This window comes from Populus trichocarpa, chromosome 18, assembly GCF_000002775.5.
Source record: "Populus trichocarpa isolate Nisqually-1 chromosome 18, P.trichocarpa_v4.1, whole genome shotgun sequence".
In the NCBI taxonomy this organism is placed as follows: domain Eukaryota; kingdom Viridiplantae; phylum Streptophyta; class Magnoliopsida; order Malpighiales; family Salicaceae; genus Populus; species Populus trichocarpa.
Window position 1 is genome coordinate 208,901 of NC_037302.2, and position 23,925 is coordinate 232,825.

General features: G+C 34.8%; 2 protein-coding genes across 3 annotated transcripts; both read right to left on the minus strand.

The window, feature by feature from the left end:
• Nucleotides 1–179: 179 nt before the first annotated feature.
• LOC18107561 (L-arabinokinase) lies at nt 180–11,269 on the minus strand. 2 transcript variants are annotated; one of them, XM_006371763.3, is made up of 29 exons: nt 11,007–11,263; nt 10,681–10,788; nt 10,513–10,581; nt 10,274–10,357; nt 10,032–10,108; nt 9,270–9,336; nt 8,805–8,862; nt 8,612–8,679; nt 8,470–8,532; nt 8,232–8,285; nt 8,039–8,141; nt 7,836–7,945; nt 7,568–7,687; nt 7,424–7,480; nt 6,834–7,006; nt 6,567–6,735; nt 6,199–6,282; nt 5,562–5,687; nt 5,213–5,343; nt 5,054–5,135; nt 4,594–4,681; nt 3,756–3,799; nt 3,580–3,675; nt 3,411–3,487; nt 2,632–2,832; nt 1,854–2,019; nt 1,658–1,729; nt 920–1,123; nt 180–484 (listed from the first exon to the last, which is right to left on the minus strand). In XM_006371763.3, exons 1-29 carry the CDS (start codon nt 11,109–11,111, stop codon nt 368–370), a joined length of 2,973 nt encoding a protein of 990 aa, XP_006371825.1. In that variant the 5' UTR covers nt 11,112–11,263; the 3' UTR covers nt 180–367. The 2 variants fall into 2 exon arrangements, with proteins under 2 accessions (XP_006371825.1, XP_052304865.1); XM_052448905.1 differs by lacking the exons at nt 180–484; nt 920–1,123; nt 1,658–1,729; nt 1,854–2,019 and adding an exon at nt 2,043–2,529 and having other exon boundaries at nt 2,589–2,832; nt 11,007–11,269.
• An 8,295-nt stretch (nt 11,270–19,564) lies between these two features.
• Nucleotides 19,565–22,585, minus strand: LOC18107560 (putative disease resistance protein RGA3). Its single transcript, XM_006371762.3, has one exon. It carries the CDS (start codon nt 22,454–22,456, stop codon nt 19,565–19,567), a length of 2,892 nt encoding a protein of 963 aa, XP_006371824.1. The 5' UTR covers nt 22,457–22,585.
• Nucleotides 22,586–23,925: the final 1,340 nt, after the last annotated feature.

The window sequence follows — 23,925 nt, forward strand, 5'->3', positions numbered from 1 at the left end:
TCAGGCAATAAAACTGTATGTCTTGGGTCATTAAACGATTCGTTTCCGTATTGATAAATTGCGGCGGTAAAAAACAGATGGCACAGAGGCGATCAAAACTACTGTACCGAGTCCTTCACATCAACTTCATAAAGGGATATCCCATCAGATTCTAATGCACACTGGTGAATCGGTGACAATTTTTGGTCTGAAACATGCTCTATTATTCGGAGGGGAAGCAGTTGGATTTTATAAATTAACATCCGAAATACAAATTCCTGGAATAATGATAATAATTTATGCAGCTGGATTGTGGTTACAGTTTACTAATACAGAAATGTTCTGTCTCTTAATATAGTAACCACTAACCACAATGAGAGACAATTGACTAAGTTATGGACACTGGCCGGCGAATTCTCAAGTATCCGAATTTTCCTGACCCAGGCGACGAACCCTCGAAAATAAATGGCAAATAGCCAGTTCCGCCTTTGTATCTGTGCTGAATCTGGAAATTCAAAATGACAGATTGCTCATTAACAAGTTAAATCCAATAGCAATTATAAAGGACCAAGAAAAATACTACTTTTTTTCCCTTCTAAATGATTAGCAGCGTTAAGCAGCAGGAAATACACTCATCAATCTACAATGGCTTGCAATTGTAATTACTTGTTAAATATGAGCAATGACAATAGAAAGCAAAAATATAAGCTCTAGTTAATTCGGTGTCCCAGGCCTATCATCAAGTGCAAGAGCATGAAATAAACAGGGCATGTATGAAAAGGGAAAGGAAAGTATCTCGGCAAATATCAAATTCAAGATTATTCTATTTGTAATTGGCCACCTCGAAGAACAACAAGAACATGTGCACGATGATAAAAGGAACAAATGCATAAAGGAGAAAAATTAACATTTTTCTATGATCATGCTGGTCTAGAATTACCTCCAGAATTTGTTGGCTGCTTCTAAGACAGTTCCTACCGATTACACAAACTGTTCCACCAGAACCCCCACCAGTTATTTTTGCTCCATATAAAGTCCCATCTTCAGATTTTGATGGTTTGCCATGTTGCATTTCCTGTACCAACCGCACAAGCCTATCTGTCCCATCAGAACCAAGCCCGCAAGCACTGTAGCTATAGTGACACTGCAAAATAACATAGCACATTAACAATACTTTTAATCCACTTTCATCTATTTGATAGTTCTCGTGTTGTCATGAAGCACTGTAGCTATAATGACACTGTAAAATAAAATAGCACATTAACAAAACTTTTAATCCACTTTCGTCTATTTCATAGTTCTCGTGTTGTCATGATTCCATTCATTGAGCAGGCTGTTATTATTTATTGTAACGTTGAAAAATAGTAAGATTTCTTTGGTGTAAAAGTTAACGATCAGGATGTTTATCTACTTTCAGAATAATGCTTAGTGTGGTCAATAAGTCAATAGTTCCTCTAAAGGAGAGGGGACATGGCACTGTCAACCAAACATGGCTGGCTTCACACATTAATAATGGTTTTTACAGTCACTTTATCATGATTACGGGACAGAAATATAGAGCAGTGAACATCTTTGTAACATTTCCTATAGCTGGATCATGAATATCTGGCAAATCAAATCTGAAGTTTCCAACAATGAAAATCTCAATCACAGTGATGTCAAACGAATTTGAATATACCTGATACAATAGTTCTCCAAGAGCTGTAAGTTGCTCATCTGAACTGGTGGAAGTTAACAATGCTTTGAAGGCCTAAACATCAAGAAGCAGAACAAAGAGGATTTTAGAAATAGCATGGACAACTGTATCCACCGAACATAATTTCCAAAGTTGTTCAATCCATATTTGAAACAATGAAATGAAAACCATTGCTGACCTTGACACGGAAGTTTTCATATATAGGATGATTAGCCGGTGCTCTCACAACATATGTGCGCTTCTCATCAATTATCGTGACAGCATCATTATGATCAATATACTTCTCCAGAAAGGTCTCTCCAAGGATGGATTCAGGAAGCATCTTAGCATAGAGAGCCTCATATCTGTATCATCAGATTTAACGTAAAAGTAAAAAATGCACGTACATTTACTTCAGAGTTGCAGGACAAGATTCAGATGTTCCATAACCATAATCATAAAACAAGATAATGGAGAATGACAACAGAAAACTAACATTAAGAAGTAAAACTCACAAAGAAATACAGCATTTGGAACGGAAAGTAAAGAGAACATCAAGTTAGAACCATCTAACACTGTGATAATATATTATAGAAGCGGGGAATCACCTGTCGATTGTGGAAGCATGGGGTTATGACAAGTAAAAACTGTTTTTCCTCTATTTTATTTAAAATGTGCGTTTCAACTATAATAAGAGGCCATGTTTCTTAAGCAATGTAAGAGTATTTAATTCATCCCACAAAGAGAAGAGAGGGAGTTTTTTTAATCAAAACAGTCACAGGGCTCTGTAAGATAACTACAGGATGTAAGGATAAAAACATTATCAACATAAGAGAAATTAATCAAAGCATCCCACACATCACATGGATTACTACCTACCTTACACAAATTATGGAATGGACCTCAAAAGACTGTTACCTGTGTGGATTACTACCTACCTTACACAAATTATGGAATGGACCCCAAAAGACCGTTACCTGTGTGGTGATAAGTTACACAAGTAATCCAATGAAGCTTCAGCTTTGATTAGATCCACACTATGATCCTCCAACTCGTCATGGATTAACCCATTAGCACTGGGCAGTGATCTGGACAAAGTAGATGATGCTATAGACTTAATCATCTTTTGACCCATGAAGGCACCTATTCTTACAGATCCATAATCTGCACCACCAACACTGCCGAAGAAAAAAAATTTACTACATTAAAATAGGAGCTAAGCAATGCCAAAAGATAAAGGTGCGTGGTTTGCTACAAAAGTTATCAAAGTGGTGAAATTACTACATTATCTAAGTCATTAGCAATGCCAAAAAATTACTACAATAATCCAGAAGCGAATGTAGCCATTAAAAGGAGCTTCATAGACCATTAATTTCTTGAACATGTAATAAATATTTGCTTGCACGAAAGTGAGCAAGTCAAGGGCCTGGCAAGAACAAGAATTAACAACCATTATGAAGTTCCATAATGCCTGATCTGTAAACAACTAATATGCCATGTCCAATAGAGATTGGAGAGGTTGGTAGTGAGCCACAACACAGTTTCTTTTACTAAAATGAAAAGATGCCAAATCCTCAAATCAAATAAGATAAAACATCCATGAAGACTTAACAATCAATTAGTGAAAGCAATCAAGAAAAAAACTGAAATAGAGAATATGAAAGAGTGCTTAGAATGAATGAACATTACATGCAAATGCCAATTTGTAAAATGAGTGGCAGGAGAATTAATTAAAAGCATTCAGGGGGCTGGATACCTGTGTCGTATTCCTGAATCAATTCCCCAGAAACGAATATGGCTAGGAATTTCTACAAGCCCAATAACCTCTGCAGGCTGCATTGATAATCAACACAGGTATAGCATTGTTTCTTATCCTTTGGAAAATCTTTATCAAAAGTTTAGCCAGCGACATGAATAGTCCTTACCTGGCACACCATTGCAAGAAGTTTGTTGGCTTCACCACATGCTGAAGTCATCTGATCCATTACACCACATGGAGCTCCAACAATGTGATTCTCTACCTATTGAACACTTCTTACGTCAGAACTGATATACATATTTTGCTAATAAGAAGTTTTCTTCTATCTGTTAAAAATCAAACCTTTTGGCAGAGCAAAGCAATATCTCTTGGACTGATACTTAATCCTGCAACATTTACATGAAGGTTGAACTTTAAAGTCAATTGTTTAACAACATCAAGAATATCAGTTCATGAATATCCAAGAGTATCCATGGTCCAGTGAAAAAATATATGATAGTGGCTTTATAGATGATAGTGGCTTTATACAACAGCTTACTGTAAGAAACAGAATTTTTTGTATGATGCAGGCAGTATTCTTCATAAATTGCTGGGATTCAATCTAACAAGACTACAGCTTGAAAAATAAGAACCAAGCCTTGTTAGATATTTACAGAGTTCATTAGCTGCAGATGTTTACAAAGTAGATTATTAGCTTCTGCAAGGAACATTCCTAACAAAAAAATATGGTGACAAATTCAAAGCTTTACATTATTTAAGCTTAGCATTTTGTTTAACGTTGGCAAGTTCTCCAAAGTGTCAAGGCATTTATTCTGGTAATTGGAAGTAAAACCAAATTAATTAATCTTCAAGAAACCCTGAAAAAGTCTCAAACAATGGAGAAAGATCTTCGTATCCATTGATTCAGGGTAAAAAATTACAAATTCACAGTTTTTATTTATTTATTTATTTCCTACCTAGTATTCTGTCCTAAAACTCATGTGCTTCCACTTAGCCATCCACTATCCCATTGATCTGTGGTTGAACCATCTTGATTATTTCAAAATACAGTTTACATAAAGGTCATTAGTCTTGATAATTAATTGGGCAGCTAGCGCAAGGACCAAATTATAACATGACAGATATATTAAAAGAAAAAATGAACTGCCAATGAGTTTAGGAGAATTAGAATAGCAGTTACCATGAGCAGCAGCTATAGCAGACATGCTGGCAACCTCCACTGATGCAGAAGAAGATACCCCTTTTCCCTCGGGGACTGCTGAAGAAACCTGTATTTCCGTGTAGGAATAATTAAGATCTGAAATGAGCAAAGCCCAGAATGTGCATGGTTATGGTACACAGATGATCTACAACGAAAAGGACAAAAAAGGTCCACATGCAACAGACAATAACCAGAAATTTAGCACAGTTTACCTAGTTCACCTTAAGCTTTGGGTCATTGTAAACCTATAGTTTAGCAGTTTTATGGTTATATGACAGCAAGATACATGAAAGCAATCTTATCGTCTATATTTTCATGCATATTGAAGTCAATGGGAAAGAGGAAGGGGAAAAAACAAAGAAAGCCAATATAGCAACAGATAAAAAAAGAAGCAATAGAATCTTCTAATGGCGAAAGAATGCAAGAAGGCAAGTCATACCAGCATGCTAATGCTATCCTCAAAGCGTACACCTAATTCTGTCATCAAAACAAGAATTGTCCCTGCAACATAAGCTGCCCACCTAAAAGAGGGACCATGAAGGTAAGATACAGAGTTCTCAATATATCTAAATAAGAAACAAAAGTGACAGTGACCTACTTTTGTGATGGATCTTGGGCAAAATATGTTTTTGCCTTGTCATATGATATTGGCATCTCTCCATCCATAAAATCAGATAGATCCATGTCAAAGGTTGGACCACGATTGCTTAATTCTGACCCATAGGATACCTGATTGAGATAAAGAAAGATGTTTACAATAGCAATTAAAGATCTATCTCACATATCAAGCTTTAAGCTGCACAAAATGAGTTCGAATCATAGTTATCACAGCTGAATTAACAGCATAAACCAACAATCTACATCGTATATGGAGAGTGACTGGAGGGGATGATGGATGGATGAGTATGTGTGGAAATAATGGTTCAATATTCAAATGTCATACTTACTATTTGAAGAACAGGTGTAGGCCCCTGTCCTTTTGCATTTTGCCGAGCCTGGGCATGTTTCCAGAGCCTATGTTTACTTGCATGGTTCCTTTGCACAGCAACATGACAGGCTTCTTTAATAGGCATCTATAACAAAAGAAACGGAAGATGGTTAATCAACTCAATAGTGACAGATCTGATGTGAAAGAAGTGGAGTTTTTCCTCACTATGACTACATTCATACTTGGTGCATGATAATACACTTAAGGATATAGGAGTGGTTTGATTCTCAGGACCATGGTCAACATTAGGATTCTTCTAAAGAAAACAAAGAGAAAGGAAGAAATAGTTAACATATGGAGGAAATAGGATTCAGATGTGATAGACAGAAAGAGAAATAGATAAATTGATTAGCACCAAAGCATTTTGGGAAGCCAAATTAATATAAAGTGTATTAATCCTTCACAAAATGGATATTGCTCAGGCACCCAAAGCAAGACTTGGTGAGAACTGTGGTGTTGCCTCCAGGCATCAGTAAGTTTTTGAAACAAAAAGGATAAAATACAGCGGTAAGGTTTAAGTAAATACCAAAAAAAAGGAACAAAGGCAGCACAAAATTTTACTGTGATGGCAAAGCTAAAAAATAGAGAAGTCTAACCTGCAACACAAGACTTCCTGAATAGTCAGCAATCCCTCCCATTACATCCAATCTCCCAGGTGCTCTTGCCACATAGATGTCTTCCTGTACAAATACAACATAGGCAAATAAACCCCTTCCATGTTTGTATCAAACACATAAAGTGGACCTACTTTAATTTCCAAATGACATTAAAATCCATCCATTTTGAAGATGATAGTGATTCATAGTGCAGGAATGCAACTGAATGAGAAGAAACTGCAAACCACTACAATGCCTAGAGTCAACCTTGTACATAGTTTCTATTAATGCTAAGCATTCTGGTTTGTGAAAACACTAAAAGACTACACGATTTAAAATCAATGTGTTTTATTGGACATGATACAGACCTCCCAATTAAAGAGTCCTGCAGCAGCCTTATGTTCCCGCATTTGGCGCTTCTCAGAGTTCTTCTCAGAGTCATATACAGTATCTAGCTCTGCCAAGCTCTTTAAGAAACTCTTTGTATCTGGAAGGCCTTGAAGATCTCCATGTAGAATCTCAAAATCATCAGTGCATCTGGAAAGAGTCGCATAAAAATGTCAACAGAATAAAGAATTGAATGTCTCATCAAAATTAAGAATCTGCCAAGTTAAATGGAGAAAGACAAAACTCACATGCTTGTTAGGGATCCATTTTCAATTATTTGGGTAGTTGGAGACCCGGTAGATTTATTGAGTTCATTTTCAGCACTTGAATACCATTCTGGGATGCTGATATCTCGTCCAGGGACCCTTTGTAATTGATAACCAAGGACAATGGCATCTCGCAATCTTCTTGCTCCACTGAACTACACTTTCACAAGGAAAAACAGAACAATTGTTTTAGACCATTCAAAGACAATGAAATGTAATTTTAATGTAAATCTGAATTTAGTAACTCAATTTTTTTCATAAAAAGTTCTACCATTTTAACAATGTACAAGGTGTTTGACAAAACAAAAATTGTCACAGAGAAAAGAATCAAGGCAGCTCAGCCATATGCAAAACCTCTCAAAAACTCAGCACAAAGGAATGAAAGGTTGAAAATTGAAGGAATACGAGGATTAACATCCATGGATTAATTATTCTTAACATTTGTCTTGTACATTTTCTTTGAAGATAGTTACATTATCATTACAGAAACCTTGTCCACAATGATGTTGATGCAAAACACATGCATTATCGATTACACCCCACATAAAACTAGATATCAAAACTTTGCTTACCTTATCTGAAGCATAGTTTTTACCAATAGCTGTCTCCTGCAAAATGTGAGCTGCCACCTACAATTTCAAAATATCCAAAAGCATATCAGTGTTGAGAAACAACATGTCAAGAAAATCACAGAAATCAGGAAAGGAAGTTAGTACCTCGCCTCCATTAATGCCTCCCTCATAGCATGGTTTCAAACTAATTGCACGTTCAAGATAAGGTTTCCAGTGGCCAGTGAGTAAATCTCTCCTAATCATCTCAACACCACACTGGTAATACTGTTTCAAGACATCGTATTTCACTAGTATCAAAATAATGTGAAAGGAGCTACATGAAAAGATCACAGAGAGAACTGAAGAATAAGATGAAGAGGAAGAAAGGAAGAAAACAAAAGATTATGATGACACTTGGAAACAATTATTGCACCTCAAGCATATTTCTCAAAAAGGGTTCTTCATTGAAATAATCTCTTCGCACAAAGACAAATGGTAGCTTGAATGCCAGGGCTTCACTGACAGTGCCATATCCAATTTTCCCTGAAGAAATGGAAATCCCATTAAGTTTCTGTTTCAAACCATTTAATTTAGTTCAGCGACCGAATGACTCTATGAAATCATGTCGATACTGACCAAGCATGCAGTCTGATGCTGCAATAAGATCAGGTGTGTAGGCATCTTTTGCAAGCTTTATGAAATTTCGTGGAAGCTCCTGGCTGTCAGAAGCACCACAAACCTGAATCAAAACTCACATGCTTCAATAACCATTATGAAAATGTGTTTTTATACATTACAAAGACATAGACATTGTTACTGAAAAAGGTACCAGGCAAAGCCAACCAGAAGGTAAGTACTCCTCCTTCAACTTCCACCCAGATGGCTGCACAAGAGGGAAAGAAGTTTGTAGTAAGAATGAAATTATTGTACATTTCCAACCAATGCATAAGGCATCAAAGCATATCAGGGACAAACATTGCAGTAGACATTCAATGGAGAAAGAGAAATATACTTCACGCAAATTTGAGCACACATATCAGATCTACAAAAACTTTTAATATCCTCACCTGTCCACCAAAGTTAAGGATTACCAGCTTCACATCATCACTGATGCCAAGTTCCTTCCTTGCCTATGTTAAGAAAATAGAAGACTTGGATCAACATCTGAATGATATAAAGAAGGGTTTCAACAGTGTTCAGAAGCCAAACCTCCTTGCGGGTTTTGTGCAACCTCCTCACAACAAGAGGTACATCAATAACATCCCGAAAAGCAGGCACTGAAAACAGAAGAGAACCAAATTAATATTTTGAGAGCAACCAAACAATGTTCCAGCACCAGATATGGAAATGAGAAAGGAAACACAGGGAGATTCGTCTTGAGGCTGTGTAAGAACCAACATACTTGGGCAATATCCTGGGAGGCGGATTAGGAATTCACAGTGAGAGTAATCCTCTGCTATCTGTAATAATTTCAAGAGCATAAGCAAATTTAGTACTACTAAAATCACACCAAAACAAGTTCCAAATCAAAAGGGTAAATCCTGAATGCCAAAACAGTGCAGGTACACAGAAAAAGTACAGCCATCCCAAATTTCATATAAATTCTTGAGATGAAGAGTCATTGACAATTGGTTTGACAGTAAAATCACTATATTGAGTATTTTCTATGCCTTGCGTGATTAATTGACTTAGTTGGAATTTTGGATACAACAGAATAAAGATAATGGGAGAAGATATTGGAATTATGACCAGAACATATCAAACAAAGAAGGCATTGGCAAAAGGTCACAAGAACTAGGGAAATGGAAACACTAATTGGACAATTAGTACACGAGGGGAAAGGAATTCTATAAAAACAATATGTCACCTGCCAAACTATTGAACGATGATGATTTCCAGCTGCCATGACATACTCTGCATAGATGAAGTCCCAACTGCAACAGTGAAAAGACAAAGATCATATCATAACAGGTTTTCATAAAATCACAAGGATTGATGATGTGGCTAGCAAAATTTCAAGCAGGGGCTTTAAATTTTCCATAAGTTATACCAATGACCTTGCACATCATATCATATTTTCAACCATGGAATGGTAACACAAACATCAAACCAAGTCTAGGGTTTATAACATGACCCAAGCGCTGTGTATCAACCACTCCAATAAGCAACTTCATCTAGAAAGAAGCATCTTTAGTAAAATAGATAATAGGATATAAGAAGCAAACTTTTTTTGTTTCACACTTTAAATTTAGACAAGGTCAGGCAAAATTTCACATCCAAGTATCTCAGTTAAGGTCAGGCAACCTTATGATCTAGTTTTAATTTTTTGACATGACAAAAAAGTAAGTTACAATAAAGAATATTTATTCAGTGGATAAAATTAAAATCTTTTCATGCAATTATGCTTTTTCACCAAACCAATATTTCTATATTTTTTTCCTTAAAAGGAAAGAAGAAGAACAAAAAGACATAAATTCTTGTGGAGCTATCCATTAAAACCTCTCGTCCTCCAAGGCTATAGTGCTTATTGATAACACTCAATACATTTACCCTCCAAGATAATTAGACTCAGATAAAAGAAATTCTAGAAACTGTAAAATGAACAAGAATGCTAGCAACAACAAGTTACCTGAAGTTGGTGACACAGACAGATCGAATTCCTGCATCAGCTGCAGCACGGCACGCAACTGGAACAACATCAGAAACCTGTTTTCATATGAGCAAAAAAGCAATTCATCAATTCTCTTCATTTTTCACCATTTTTGTCTTTTAATACTAAATTAAAGTGAACCCTTGACACCATAGTCCAGATAAATAGCCATTGCAGGAGTTCAACTATAATAACAAATATGAGAAAAACAAGATCAATACCACTAAGTCAGCTTTGATGGAGTTCAGCCACTCTATCTCAGTAGCCAAAATAGATTCCCGGGGCTTCACAGCCGTCTCCGAATACTAACATCCAGAAAAGCAAGAAAGTGTAATTAGCATAGCAAAAGAAAAATTCCATCACTTCAATTGATATTTAGGAAGTATGAGCCAGCACTTAATACCAAAACTATAATTGCGAAAAAAAGAAAGAAAAAGGGTAATAATTAGTGTTTTTATACCTTCTCCAACGACGCAAGGCGATCCACGGTCAATGCATCTGCCTGTACTGCTCCACAGTCCAATAATACCTATGAATTCAAACACAAATAAAAAAATTAATTGGAATTATCAATTTTCTACTTCCACATTCCCAAATAACAATAACAATAACAATAATAATAATAAACCTTGCGAATGAAGAGACGAGGCGACTGAATTTCAGAGGTGAAGACAAAATCAGGTGCACCAGTGACCACGTGCACATCATGCCCAGCCAAAATCAAGTTCCTAACAACCTATTCCAGCAAAATCACACTGTTTCAAGCTCAAACCCAAATTTCCTAAAAAAAATAAGAAATAAAACAGAAAAATACTATGCATGATCATCGCAATCACGCTATGATCATCAACATCAAGCTGTCTCGAAAATAATGATGATCTTTTTTTAAAAAAAAAAAATTGAGAACCACGAGGAATTGCAATATGGAGAAAAAATAAGAGCAGTGAAAGAGACCTCGACAACACGAGTGGCATGGCCAAAACCATGACCGGTAACATAATAGGCAAACACCAGGTGCTTTCTCGACGCCGATACTCCATCGCTTTCCTCTATTCGCATTTTCACCTCCTTCTACTTCAAAAGAAACTGATAAAGATGGAGACAAATTGCTGCCTTGGTTTCGGGAATTTAAGCCAGCAAAGTAAGCTGATGGCGGGTGTGATCAGGAGTGATCAAAAGAGAACGTTCGCATTTTAATCAAAACGAGCACTGTGCATTTTGGACCGTTGGAGTTGTTTACCTCCAGATCAAGAAGTTTAGATTTGACTAGCCACAGCTGTCAGAGTATGTTTGGCTGATGTGGCATTCTTATCTTTCTTTTTTCTTTTTTTTGACGATTTATTTCGTCATATAAATTTTTTTTTTCTGGCCTATTTTTATATGTACTAACAAGAGACTGAAAAGGACATTTAACAAATTAAGATGGACTAAAGAAAGGAGCAGTGAAAAATAAGAGCATATTAACGATACTTTAAAATGCATCGAAAAAGTACTGTAGTTTTTTCAACATGTTTTTTTTTGTTTTTTCATTTTTTTTTTTCATTCCTCACATGCTTTTTCTTCTTTTTTTTTTTCATTTTTTCCCCAAAATTATCTTCTTCTTTTTTAATTTTTTTTAATTTTTTTATGTTATTTTTTAAATTATCTTTACTAATTTTATTTTTTTACTATTAAACCGGTTGAGAATTTAGCTTTATAGTTTTTTTCTTTGAAACATTGTCGATTGCTACAGTATTTCTCTACATAGTTTTTGCTTTACTATAGTGTTTTTTTACATATTTTTTTCTAAAATTATTTTTGTTGAATTTATATTTTTAATATTGAGATGGTTAAGAATTTAGCTTTGTAGTTTTTTAAAAAAAAACATTTTGGATTGCTACAGTGTTTCCCCACATGGTTATTATGTTTTTTTTTATGATTTTCTCTAAAATTATCTTTGTCGATTTTATTTTTTGAATATTGAGTTGGTTGAGAATTACAACTGTAGTTTTCCTCACAAAACATTGTGGATTGCTATAGTGTTTCTCTACATGAGTCTTTTTTCTTTTTTTTATGATTTTTGTTTGTTTATATGATTTTTTAAAAAAATTATCTTTGTTGCTTCTATTTTTTTAATATCAAGCTGGTTGAGAATTTAGTTTTGTATTTTTTTTCTTTAAAACACTGTGGATTGCTACAATCATTCACCACATATTTTTTTTTGTTATGAATTTTTTCAAAATTATCTTTGTCAATTTTATTTTTTTAATATCGAGCTGGTTGAGAATTACAACTGTATATTTCCTCACAAAACAATATAGATTGCTACAGTGTTTCCCTATATGGTTTTTTTTCCTTTCGTTTTTTTATGTTTTTTTTCTAAAATTATTTTTGTATTTTTTTCTTAAAAACATTGTAGATTGCAACAGTCTTTTGTAGATTGCAACAGTCTTTCTTCGTATTTTTTTTATGTTTTTTTTTATAAATTCACGACAACACACAAGTATACTACAAGCCTGCAGCAGCGCGCAAGCATCACATTTAGTTTTATCTCTGAAACGAATGAAAGCATATCATTTATGATATTTTATTGATTATAATAATATCAAAGATATCTAAAAATCAATGCTCATACATTTAAATTTAATGTATTTTTAATTAGATGTATTTTCATAACTCGTATTTAATCAAGATGCAAATGATTCTATCCATGAATTCTTTGTATTGATAAAAAAAAAAAATATATAGTGTATGAAGTATTTTATATACAGGTGAGTAAGAGAATAAACCAAACAAAATTCTTATTAATAAACAGATAAGAAAGAAAAAAAAGAAATAGGGTGATGTAAAACGATAAGTAAGAGAGTAAAATAAATTATTAAGATGATTTAACTTAACAGAAAAGGAAACTTAATTTTGGCTGAAACATTCAAAATAATAAGAAAAGAAAAGAAAAATAGAAGGTTGAGATTTTTTGGAGTCCAACATTGATTGATGGTAAGATGATCGAATGGTGCACAGAGGATGTTAGCACGCTTCAAATATGTTAATGTTCTCTTATTAGCGAAACCAGCAGGGAGGGCTATCAATGGCGATTGAGATCGATAAAAAATGGCGTGTTTTTACATTATTAATCCCAATCCATGTCATGCTGAGTCGACGGTGAGTAGGAGGCGTTGCTCACGCGTTGTTAATAGATAACGACAATAACCGTTTCTCTATCAAACAAGGAGAAAATAGAGAGTGCGTGTCGAGGCTTTTCCTAATATTTTCCAAACCAGCTTAATTGAAAACTAGCATATTACTTAATATGTGCAGATAAAATCTCTATGACTTAAAAAGGCCGTTTGAGTTTTAAAAGTATTTAAAAAAAAATAGTTTTTTTTTTATTTTTTTCTTTATTTCAGATTAATATTTTTTTAATGTTTTTAGATAATTTTAATGCGCTGATGTCAAAAATAATTTTTTAAAAATAAAATAAATATTATTTTGATATATTTACAAGTAAAGAATATTTTGAAAAGCAACCGCAATCATACTTTTAAATAAACGCTCTTAAACTTCAATTTTCTCAAGCAAATTAATTTGTGCTCTCAAAAGTCAACATGCATGTTGTATGAAGAATCAATGGCTATAAAATAAACAAAAATAATCCAATAGCTATTAACATATAGCATAAAAAACAGAGAAGAAAAAAAATGTTAAAGGCACGTCGAATTTCTGATAATAATAAATTCATAGAAAAACCACCTTTGAAGACAATAGTTATAAGACCCGTTTGGCTCTGCGGCTGCGTTTTTTTTAAAACGCAGTTGCAGCCGTTTGGTTAAAAAAAAAAAAACAGTATACTATTCACTGGGTCCCATATTTTTTGTGTTGGAAACGCAATATTTGCAAAGCAAGAATTGCTTGCTTTTTTTGCACTGTTCACGTAATTGTACTGTTCAATGAACAGTGCAATTAACATGAACAGTGCAAAATGATGCACTGTTCATGTTAAAAATAGTGAACAGTGCAATTCTCTTGCACTGTTCACTTGCACTGCGGTGGTTTTTTTTTTTTTTGTTAAGTTTTTTTTTGTTAATTTTTTTTTAAAAAAATTAGTTTAACGTGAATTTTATACATGATAATATTTTATCTAATTTTATTACACGCTAAAAAATTATGGAAACTGTTGTTATTGTCAGATAAATTTTGTACGTAATGGAATTGTAGATAGTTTAATAGAACAATAAATTTTTTTATATAAAGTATGATTTATTTCATAATGTTACCGCAATAGTTAAATCCACAATATTTAAATTAAAAACCATCAATATTAATTTATATTTTTTTAAATTATTTTATAACCTCAATTTCAAAAACATTCTTAACCAAACACATTAAACTACTTTTTCTTCAACCTCAATTTCAACCACAGTTTTAACCAAACATCTATTTTTTCAAACCAATCACAACTAAAAGTACTTTTTATAAACCAACTTTTTTAAAACCACAACCACAACAGCTACCGCAATACCAAACACACTCTTAATCCGAAACAAAAGGATCATTAAACGGATCAACATGCCTTCAAATGATTAAACAGGGAGGATACCTCAATGATCTCCCTACTGACAAGATTGACGACAAGCATCATCACTAACTTCTCAGTATTTTCAGCATAGTCTAATTAATTTGAATTTAGAAAACTTATCCACTCCTCACTGAGAAAGAAGAAATTTTGGTGAACATTAACGTCACCTCTGATGCAGTTTTACACAGCAGTACATTTACACAAAGCTAGAAATTCTAGAACCTAACAAAAAGAGTGCTGAGATTCCGAAAATCCTAGGTTGTAGGAGACAACTGCCTCAGTTTTTCCTGTAAGATTGCCCCTGCTTCATCTGATACAGTCTTCTTTAAGCTCAATATTGGAAGCTTATTATCTTTTTGGAAGCAGCAGGTACAAAAACCAAATAAAGTTAATCGCCTACCAATTTTCAAGTAAGATACATTGAAATGATACAGCCCAGATTGCTATTCCTACCCTACGGAAAAAACCCAATTTTTTAACTATCTAATCTAGCTGATCGACAAAGTAAATGATACTGATTCAACCCAGATTGTTCTTCCTACCCTAAGCTAACCAATTTACAAGTTCTACTTATTTCATTTAGAATCAAACAAATTCTTTCAATTTCAGGCAAAAAAAATATATATAACAAATTGATAAACAAGAAGCAGTGATTAATGACCTCCAGGTCGACACCAAAACCAACCCCCAACCAGCGCCAAAGCTTCCATAGCAAACCCTTTTCCTCTTCATCACTCCTGTTGAAACCGTTTATAGTGGTTCATCTCTCTCTCTCTTTCTGCTTTGATGTTTTCCGTTTGGCAGCCAACAATTCTTTTATTCTTCGCGCGAATAACCCTGTGCCCAGCTCTCTCTCACGCCTTCTCCAAAGCCAACTGAGGAAGCCAAATGCTCTGTTTTTTTTTTTTTCCTTCACTTTCATTGGCTATTATAGCAAAGGATTGAGTTTGGTTAGCATGGGTATGGATGCTTTGGAATCCTGAGAAAAAGCCACCCTTGGTGTTATCAAATTCACTCCAATGCCATTGTATATTCACTCCCATTTTATTATCATTTATTTTGTTTGATCTGATTGATCTCTTGCATGATAAAGATGGTATATTCTCTTACATTATTGTTAGTCGGTCTATGCACGGTGAGTGCTGCATTTATGAAATGTAGCCCAGTGTATCAACAGATGGTTTTGTTTGAAACACAAAATTACCAGTAATTCATGCACGCAGTCACAGGTAAAAGGCTATTAATTTGCCAAAAAAAAAAACCAGAAAGATGATCAAGAATTCGCTGAACTCTAACATTTGATTAGCAATTATATGAAAGATCTGGTCGAGCCATTCTGTTTCTCAATGAGGTTCATGGGCATCTTAAGAGGTTCATGGTCCACCAACTGAAAGGTTGATTTGAGTACAGTTTATTCATAAACACGACGAGCCTACATACTTGCAGGTTCCATAATTGCAAAGATGAACCAACAGTGGCATTACACACCAAGACTACATCGGGCCACAGACAGCGCCCGCATCAAGTCTCATAGATTGTAAGGGTCAATTTATGTCTTAACATTTTGGCCTTGGTTAGTAACTCTTTACATTTTATTGTAAGCGTTATACTGTAATTCCTACAAATTAAATAATGGATGTATTCAGGTTTGAGAAATCCACTTACACTGATGAGGTATGTGACTCCAGTGATGGCGATTGCAACTGGTCTTCTTTCTCTTGTCTTGGATCCATGGCGTGAATTTAGCAAAACTAGTTATTTTGATAATTCATGGCATGTTGCTCGGAGTTGCCCGCTTATGTTTTTTTTTTTTTTGGGAGCGCTGGTATTTTTCATTGCACAAACCTTTCCCTTTTCCCTTCTTACTGAATTTTCAGTGGACTTCGGGGGGTTAATTTTTTGTTTTCCATGTTTCCAAAGAAGTGAGGTCGAGAGTTGTGATTTAATTATATGAATTGCTCGAGGATTCTAAATTAGTTCTCTATTTCACTCCTATTATAAAATATTCACAAATCGCATGTCTTTCCATTTCTCTTGGACTGAGTTTCTGCCAGGGAAATTATAATGTTTTTTTTTTCCCCGTATATGTAAAGTTTTTATTGTAGTGAGAAAGGGAAAGCAGAGGAAAAAAAAAGCAGAACAAGAGGGAAAGGAGACAATAATTTTACGTGGAAAACCCTCTCAAGATGAGGGGAAAAACCACGGAGAATCACGGAAACACTATTATTAATTTAAACGCTAAGGTAACAACTTTGTTTTTTTGTTTTTTTAATGTACAGATAATAATCAAACTATTATAAGAAACAGAGAGGGCAGCAACAACAAGTAGAATAAAAGGAAGCAAAGTCAGAAACAGTATAATTAATTAATTAAAGGATATATACGCAGCTCCTCCTCCTCCGATGGATTTGAGCGCTGTGATTATTTATTTTCCCCATGTTGTTTGGCTGCATGGCATTCAAGAAAGATGATTATATAGTTGAACTCAGAAATTGATGGATCATATACACTCTTAATTCATCAAAGCTATTATTCATTTTAATTCTTCAAAGCTGCTTTTATTAAAATTAAGTATACTGTAGAACAACACTACTAATAGGAACACCCAAAATAAACAAATAAATATATAAATTAAGTATACCTGCAGCCAATTATCTATTGTTGTTTGTTCTAGTATTAGACCTTGCCAATTAGAAAGTTCCTGAAGGTGCCAATTAAGAGGATAAATTAAGTAGAAGAATTAAATAGAAAGTGCTAAAACTAACTAAGCAACATTTCTCTATTAATAAAAATTCAATAAAGGGTGGTCACTAACACTAGCGGTGGTCATGGTAGCATTGACGACGATGATGATTAGGAGGAATGAGTCATTGTTGTTGATGGAAGCAAAACTGGTACTGGTACTGGCGGTCATTCAAGACCTATTTCTTTGCTTCTTTCAGGCACAGTGGCAGGCCATGAGAGAGACATGAGTTGTGTTGTGGTGTGGGGACGTGGAGGGGAGAGAGAGGGGGAGTTGAAGCTCTGCAAAAGAGGGGGGGAACCCTCCTCCCCCGCCTTTAAAGTCAATCCAGGGGAAGAAGATGGGACGTCGTACCATCAAAACAATGTTTTTTTTTTTAATAATAATAAAAATAATATCGTGTCACACAAAACATACCGTTCCATTTAAATGAAACAATGTTGATTTTGGTGTTTAAAGAAAAGAATAACCTTTAGAAATTCTTCTCTCTAAAATTAGTTTTTAATTTTTTATTTAATAAATCAGGTTCTTAAATTGAGATTTTGATTTTAAAAATCAATTTAATTTCATCCATGTCAAGCTCAAATATCAGCTCTAAAGTTGGTTATTTTTTTCATTTTGATTATTGATTCTGAATTTATGCATTTTGACCCTCAATTGACCAATAAAATATTTATTTTTTTAATTTGACCCCTGATTCAGTCAATTTCAGTCTTTATATTCACACACCTCTTCTAATTTGGTCATTGATTTTGATTTCTTTAATTAAATCTCTAATGGTCATCAAACTTCAATATTTATACAATTAAATATAAATTTTAATTTTTTCTAATTAAAACCTAAATTAACTTAAAAATTATTTTTTCTTGAGACATGATATATATCCAGGTTCCATGGGTCTCCTTCCCGTCCAAAAAAATTCAATATGCTTGGGATTTTGTCTTGTTGCAAAATAATTATAATTTAATACTCTTAGTTTATAAAAGAGAAATAATATTTATAACATGAAAATAATTAAATAATTCTTAGATCATCGTTGATTATAGTTAATTTAATGGTATAGTTAATTATGATAATGGTTGTTTTTTAATACCCACAAAAAAAATTCCAATAAAAAAAATTCCAATTAAATACAAACAATGCTTCTATATTAGCTATCAAGCACATCAAGAACCAGAATCTAAAACCTTAGTACAACTTCATTAAAAAAAATCAAAATAAAATAAAGAAAATATAAAATTGACAACAATTTACATACGTGGAATATAATCATAAGACATTCAAACAACATTTTTTAAGAAAATATTGAAAGTCATGTTTACTGTAAGGAACAGCAGAACAGGAAGAAAAACATTAAGAGAGATACAGAGACGATAACTTTACGTGGAAAACCCTCTCAAAATGAGGGGAAAAACCACGGGAGAATCACGGAAACACTATTATTAATTTAAATGCTAAGGTAACAATTATTTTTTAATGTACAGATAATATTCAAACACAGAGAGAGCAACAACAATAAGTAAAAATAAAAAGAAGCAAAGTCAGAAACAATATAATTAGTTAATTAATTAAAGGATATATACACATCTCCTCCTCCAATGGATTTGAGCACTGGGAATATTTCCTTTCCCCAAGTTGTCGGGTGCCTGCATGGCAACACGAAAGATGATTATATAGTTGATTATATAGGAAATTGATGGATCATATATACTCTTAATTCATCGATCAAAGCTATTATTCTTTTATTAAATTAATTATACAGTTCAACCACACGTACGTTCTTATTAGATGAAGATATTGTCTACTTCATGGATATATACTAATATAGGCAATTAATCCAATAGGAACACCCAAAATAAACAAACAAACAAAGAAATAAATAAAAGAGGAAGTTCCTAATTACCTGCAGCCAATTATCTATTGTTGATGTTCTCGTATTAAACCTTGCCAATTAGGAAGCTCCTAACAGTTCTGCCAATTAAGAGGAGAAATTAAGTTGAAGATCAGTTTCCTAAAATTTTACATAAAAGTGCTACCCTTTTCTATTAATAAATAAATAGATAATAAAGAATGTGATGTCAGATTTAATTATAAAAGAACACATTACCTCATCTAATCTGTGGGTATTAACTAATAAATAGATAAAAGAATTAAGATATTACCTTAATTGTGATGTCTGGGGTATGAGAGGCGTTGGGCCAGCCGTTTCCTCCTTTAAATTGCGCTGCTATAATTGGACTGTTTGAGATTCGCAGTTGCTCTAGAGGCGTTGGGCCAGCCCTTTCCTCCTTCTTTCAAATATTGTTCTCCTAGAATTGGGCTGCCTCTGATTTTCAGTTGCTCAAGAGTTGTTGACTGGAGCACGTAATCCGGAAGTGCTTTCAGTTTTGGGCAATCCCAAATTTCCAAGGAACGAAGAGATGGCATAATTATGGTTGAAATGGAGATGTTTGTTTTATCTTCATTTCCTCCTTCTCCTCCTTCCCACTCTTCCCACTCTTCCATATCCCAAAAGGAAAGACTTTTCAACTTGGGGAATGCGATAATAGTATTTGATGATGATGATGTCATTTCTCCAATACTAATGTCACTATCATCTCCCAATCCCAAGAATTCACGCCCCACCCTCCCCACGCATTCCATCCCAATTACATGCAATGCTTCAAGAGATGGCAACTTCCCTAAAGGAGGCAGATTCTCAATCTTCCTCCAATCCCTGAGTTCAACAGCCCTTAGTTTATTAATCCATCCAGGAAACACCCGAAGGAGGATGACTCCTTGGTAATAACCTATTCGCGATGAATAAATGTTTGGAGGTGGTTCTAAGGCTTCAAGGACTTCATCATCATGAATTTTCTCCCTATCTGTCCTCGATTGAAAATTTAAACCTAAATGAGCGAGGTGTTTCTTACTATTAAGTTCTGCTTTCTTAACCTCATCAGGATCTTTCACGTCTCCCAACCAACTTATCATAAGAGATCCTTGAAGGTGGTTCAAGTTTCTCAAATCCCCAATATTAGACTCTTTATCACTACCACTCACATGGAAGTCATCTAATTCCCGAAGAGAAGTTAACCCCTTAACTCCTCTCATCTTTACAAACGACAAGTCGCGCCAATCGTGAATACTGAGATGTCTTAATTTGGCTAGTCTTCCTATGTTATCAGGCAGCCTTTCAAGTTTATTACAGAATGAGACATCTAAAGTTAGCATATTATACAATTCAAACATCTCTTCAGGTAACTCCTTGATATTCTCATTCCAAGAGAAGTCAACATGCCTCAGGTGTATCAACTTTCCTATGTTGGATGGGACTTCTTCAATTCCACATCCTGACAACTTCAATGTTCTTAGACAACTCAAATTAGCTATTAAGTTAGGTAAGGCTGCATTCATCGATGAAGGATCACCATCAACAATCAGGCTGCGAAGCTTTTTCAAACTATGGATGGTTGCAGGAAATGAGTTATAATTTCTAAACACTACCATGGAGTGTCGGGCATTTATAGAAAAGGAGTCTATCTTCAACTCTGTCGGACCATCAATATCTACACTAGAACATTCATTTTTTGTCAAGTTTTGTGCCAAATCATGCACCATGTCATGCATCTTACAAGCATAAATGCTTCCATCACCCGTTTCTTTCTGAAAATCTTGAAAGAAAGAGCGAGCAGCTAAAGCTTCGAAGCACTGACGACCTATTACTTCCATCTCTTTATTATGTGTTTCCCGAAGGAAACCTTGTGCCATCCACAGTTTGACCAAAGTATCTCTTTCAAATGTAAAGTCTTTTGGAAAGACTGCACAATATGAGAAACATCGTCTCATATCAGAGGGCAGGTCATAGTAGCTCAACCATAAAGGAGCCAAAATTTTGCTTTCAGCTTCTTCAGCACTCTCCCAGACATGGCTGTTCAAGACACTTTCCCACTCTTCTATTCTACTTTTGAAGCGCAAAAGACTTCCTAGACTCTTTGCAGCAAGAGGCAAGCCTTTACACTTAGCTGCGATTTGTCTACCAATATCTTCTAAATCTCCTCTCTCTCTACTGTTTTTTTCAAAAAATGCTAGCCGACTGAATAGTGACCAGCATTCATCTGTAGAGAGAAGTCCTAGTTCTAAAATGTCAGTGGGTGAGGAGCCCATCCTACTCGCGACATTTCTCTTACGTGTGGTCACCAGAATACTACTTCCAGGCAAACCACACATGAGGGAGTATTTCAGTTGCTCCCACTTTGTGGAATCTTCATTCCACACATCATCTAGGACAAGCAAGAATTTCTTTCCCCTAATCAATGGTTGTATGTTTTCTAGTAAAGTCTGCAATTCGATTAAATCTGAGGCAGACCCCTTAAGAGCTTCAAGGATTGCCTTGGCAATCTTTGTCTCATCAAAGGGATCTGATACACAAACCCATATTCTTTTATCAAAATGGATCTCCACCTCATGATCATTATAAACTAGTTGAGCAAGGGTTGTCTTTCCTATCCCTCCCATCCCTACTAGAGAGATTGTACGGAGGGCTGGTCCTTGACTACTCTCAGTCAACAACATATTCCTCACCCTGCCTTTATCCGTTTCTCTACCTTTCACTTCTGCTGCATCTATAAAAGAAACAGTTTTCCGATGATCATGCTGTTTAATTACAACTTCAGATGATTTGAAGTGGAACCTATTTTTCTCAATCGCAATGCCATCTATTCTTTCATTCAATTCTTTAATCTTAAGAGCAATATCACGACGCAAACCAACTTCTCTAAAACGAAAGCAAGAGAAGATCATGAAAGAGCATACCTTCCTTGTATTCTTGCGGGGATGCTCATTTACCTTGCTTTGCGATTTTGCAATTTCAGTGCCCCACTCATCCAAAACATCATCCATGTCGTAAGATACGTCTTTGAGCTGATCTAACCAATGTTTGACCAACTGATCCTTCAACTGTCTTTCCTCTGCATCGGCAAACATAGCTTGGATGGCCTGGAAATTGCTGGTAAGCTTTTTAACCTCGTTCTCGACACCAACAACGAGCCTCACTTCTCGTTGCACTTCCTGAATAATGATTGAGCTCAGCTGCTCCAAGACTACGGAAACAAGAGCATCAGCCATATTATTCAGAACTAAGGAATGGTTGAGAGAGGATAAAATTGAAATAAAAGGAATTTAAATACGAGAATGTGCAATATAGGGAGTAATTGATTGGTTGAGAAAAGAGGAGAAATGGAAAGGGGATGCAAAGGGGAGATTATGATTTGATGATGCTTCATATGATCTATTACAAGATTTATATATAGTGCATTGGAAAAGGCCATGGAATCTCTTAATTTCATGTACTGAAGCAAAAGAGCTTTGCTCTGATGATGGGTTTTGGGATACCTGTCTTCCCTAAGAAATGCCTTATATTCTTTCCTTTCAAGTTCTCAATAGAAATATTCCAACATTTACAAAAGCTAGCTAATCCATTCAATTTACTCCATAAATCTTTCTTCTTTTTACTTTGGATGGGAATTCTTTCCCCCCTTATAGTCATTAATTAAAATTGCTTATGGAAGGTATCAAGAACAATGGCCACCTTAATCCATTCAATTTATACATTATTTCGGGACATATAGTAGTTTAAGCAAGAATCTTGAGCAAGTGCAACAACCAAGTAAACTAAGAGAAGGGGAACACGGATGGAATCTGATGCAAATGCAAACATCTCCAGCCTACAGTTTGTTCTAAGATTTCTGGAACACCGTATCATTTACTAGAATTTCTTTCTTTGAATGTGAACTTGTTTCGCCAACTTTTTGTAAAACCCTTGGTGCTTATCAAATTCACTCACATTTTATTATCATTACTTCTGTTTGATCTGATTGATCTCTTGCATGACAAAGTTGGCATGCTCTCTTACATTATTGTTGGTCTGTCTATGCAGGGTTAAGATTAAGGGTTAAGATTTTTAAGTTCTTCAGTGCTTTTTACCTCATGATGCCAACTAGTACTAACTAACCATATTCTTTCTAATGCCAGCACCTTCCTTAAAGCCTGGAGGGTCATGACAATGGTAGCCATCCTTGAATATAGAAAATTTTGAAATCCCCTGCAAATCTCACCAATCGGATGAGAAATGAGTTTCCAACTCTGAGGACACAAAAGATGGAAGAAACCGTGCATTGTTGTTGTCTTGATAAAATCATTACTCTCTGATCACTAAACATATTTTTAAATTCGATAATATCTTTCTAATGCCAGCACCTTCCTTAAAGCCTGGAGGGTCATGACAATGGTAGCCATCCTTGAATATAGAAAATTTTGAAATCCCCTGCAAATCTCACCAATCGGATGAGAAATGAGTTTCCAACTCTGAGGACACAAAAGATGGAAGAAACCGTGCGTTGTTGTTGTCTTGATAAAATCATTACTCTCTAATCACTAAACATATTTTTAAATTCGATAATATCTTGCTCTTGCGAATGTGTATTTTCTGCTCATATCTCGTTCATTGACAAACATCCACTGTTTCTTGCTTTGATTATTCTCTCTTCTTTGCCACTATTGTATATTTATTTATTACATGTTTGGTCATGCTTTGA

Coding starts and splice junctions, on each gene's coding strand:
- LOC18107561 (XM_006371763.3), bottom strand. CDS start 11,111: ATGCGAATAGAGGAAAGCGATGGAGTATCGGCGTCGAGAAAGCACCTG. Junction 7,481..7,567: donor GAGGCATTAATGGAGGCGAG/GTACTAACTTCC, acceptor TTGAAATTGTAG/GTGGCAGCTCACATTTTGCA. Junction 1,730..1,853: donor ATGAAAACTTCCGTGTCAAG/GTCAGCAATGGT, acceptor CTTGATGTTTAG/GCCTTCAAAGCATTGTTAAC.
- LOC18107560 (XM_006371762.3), bottom strand. CDS start 22,456: ATGGCTGATGCTCTTGTTTCCGTAGTCTTGGAGCAGCTGAGCTCAATC.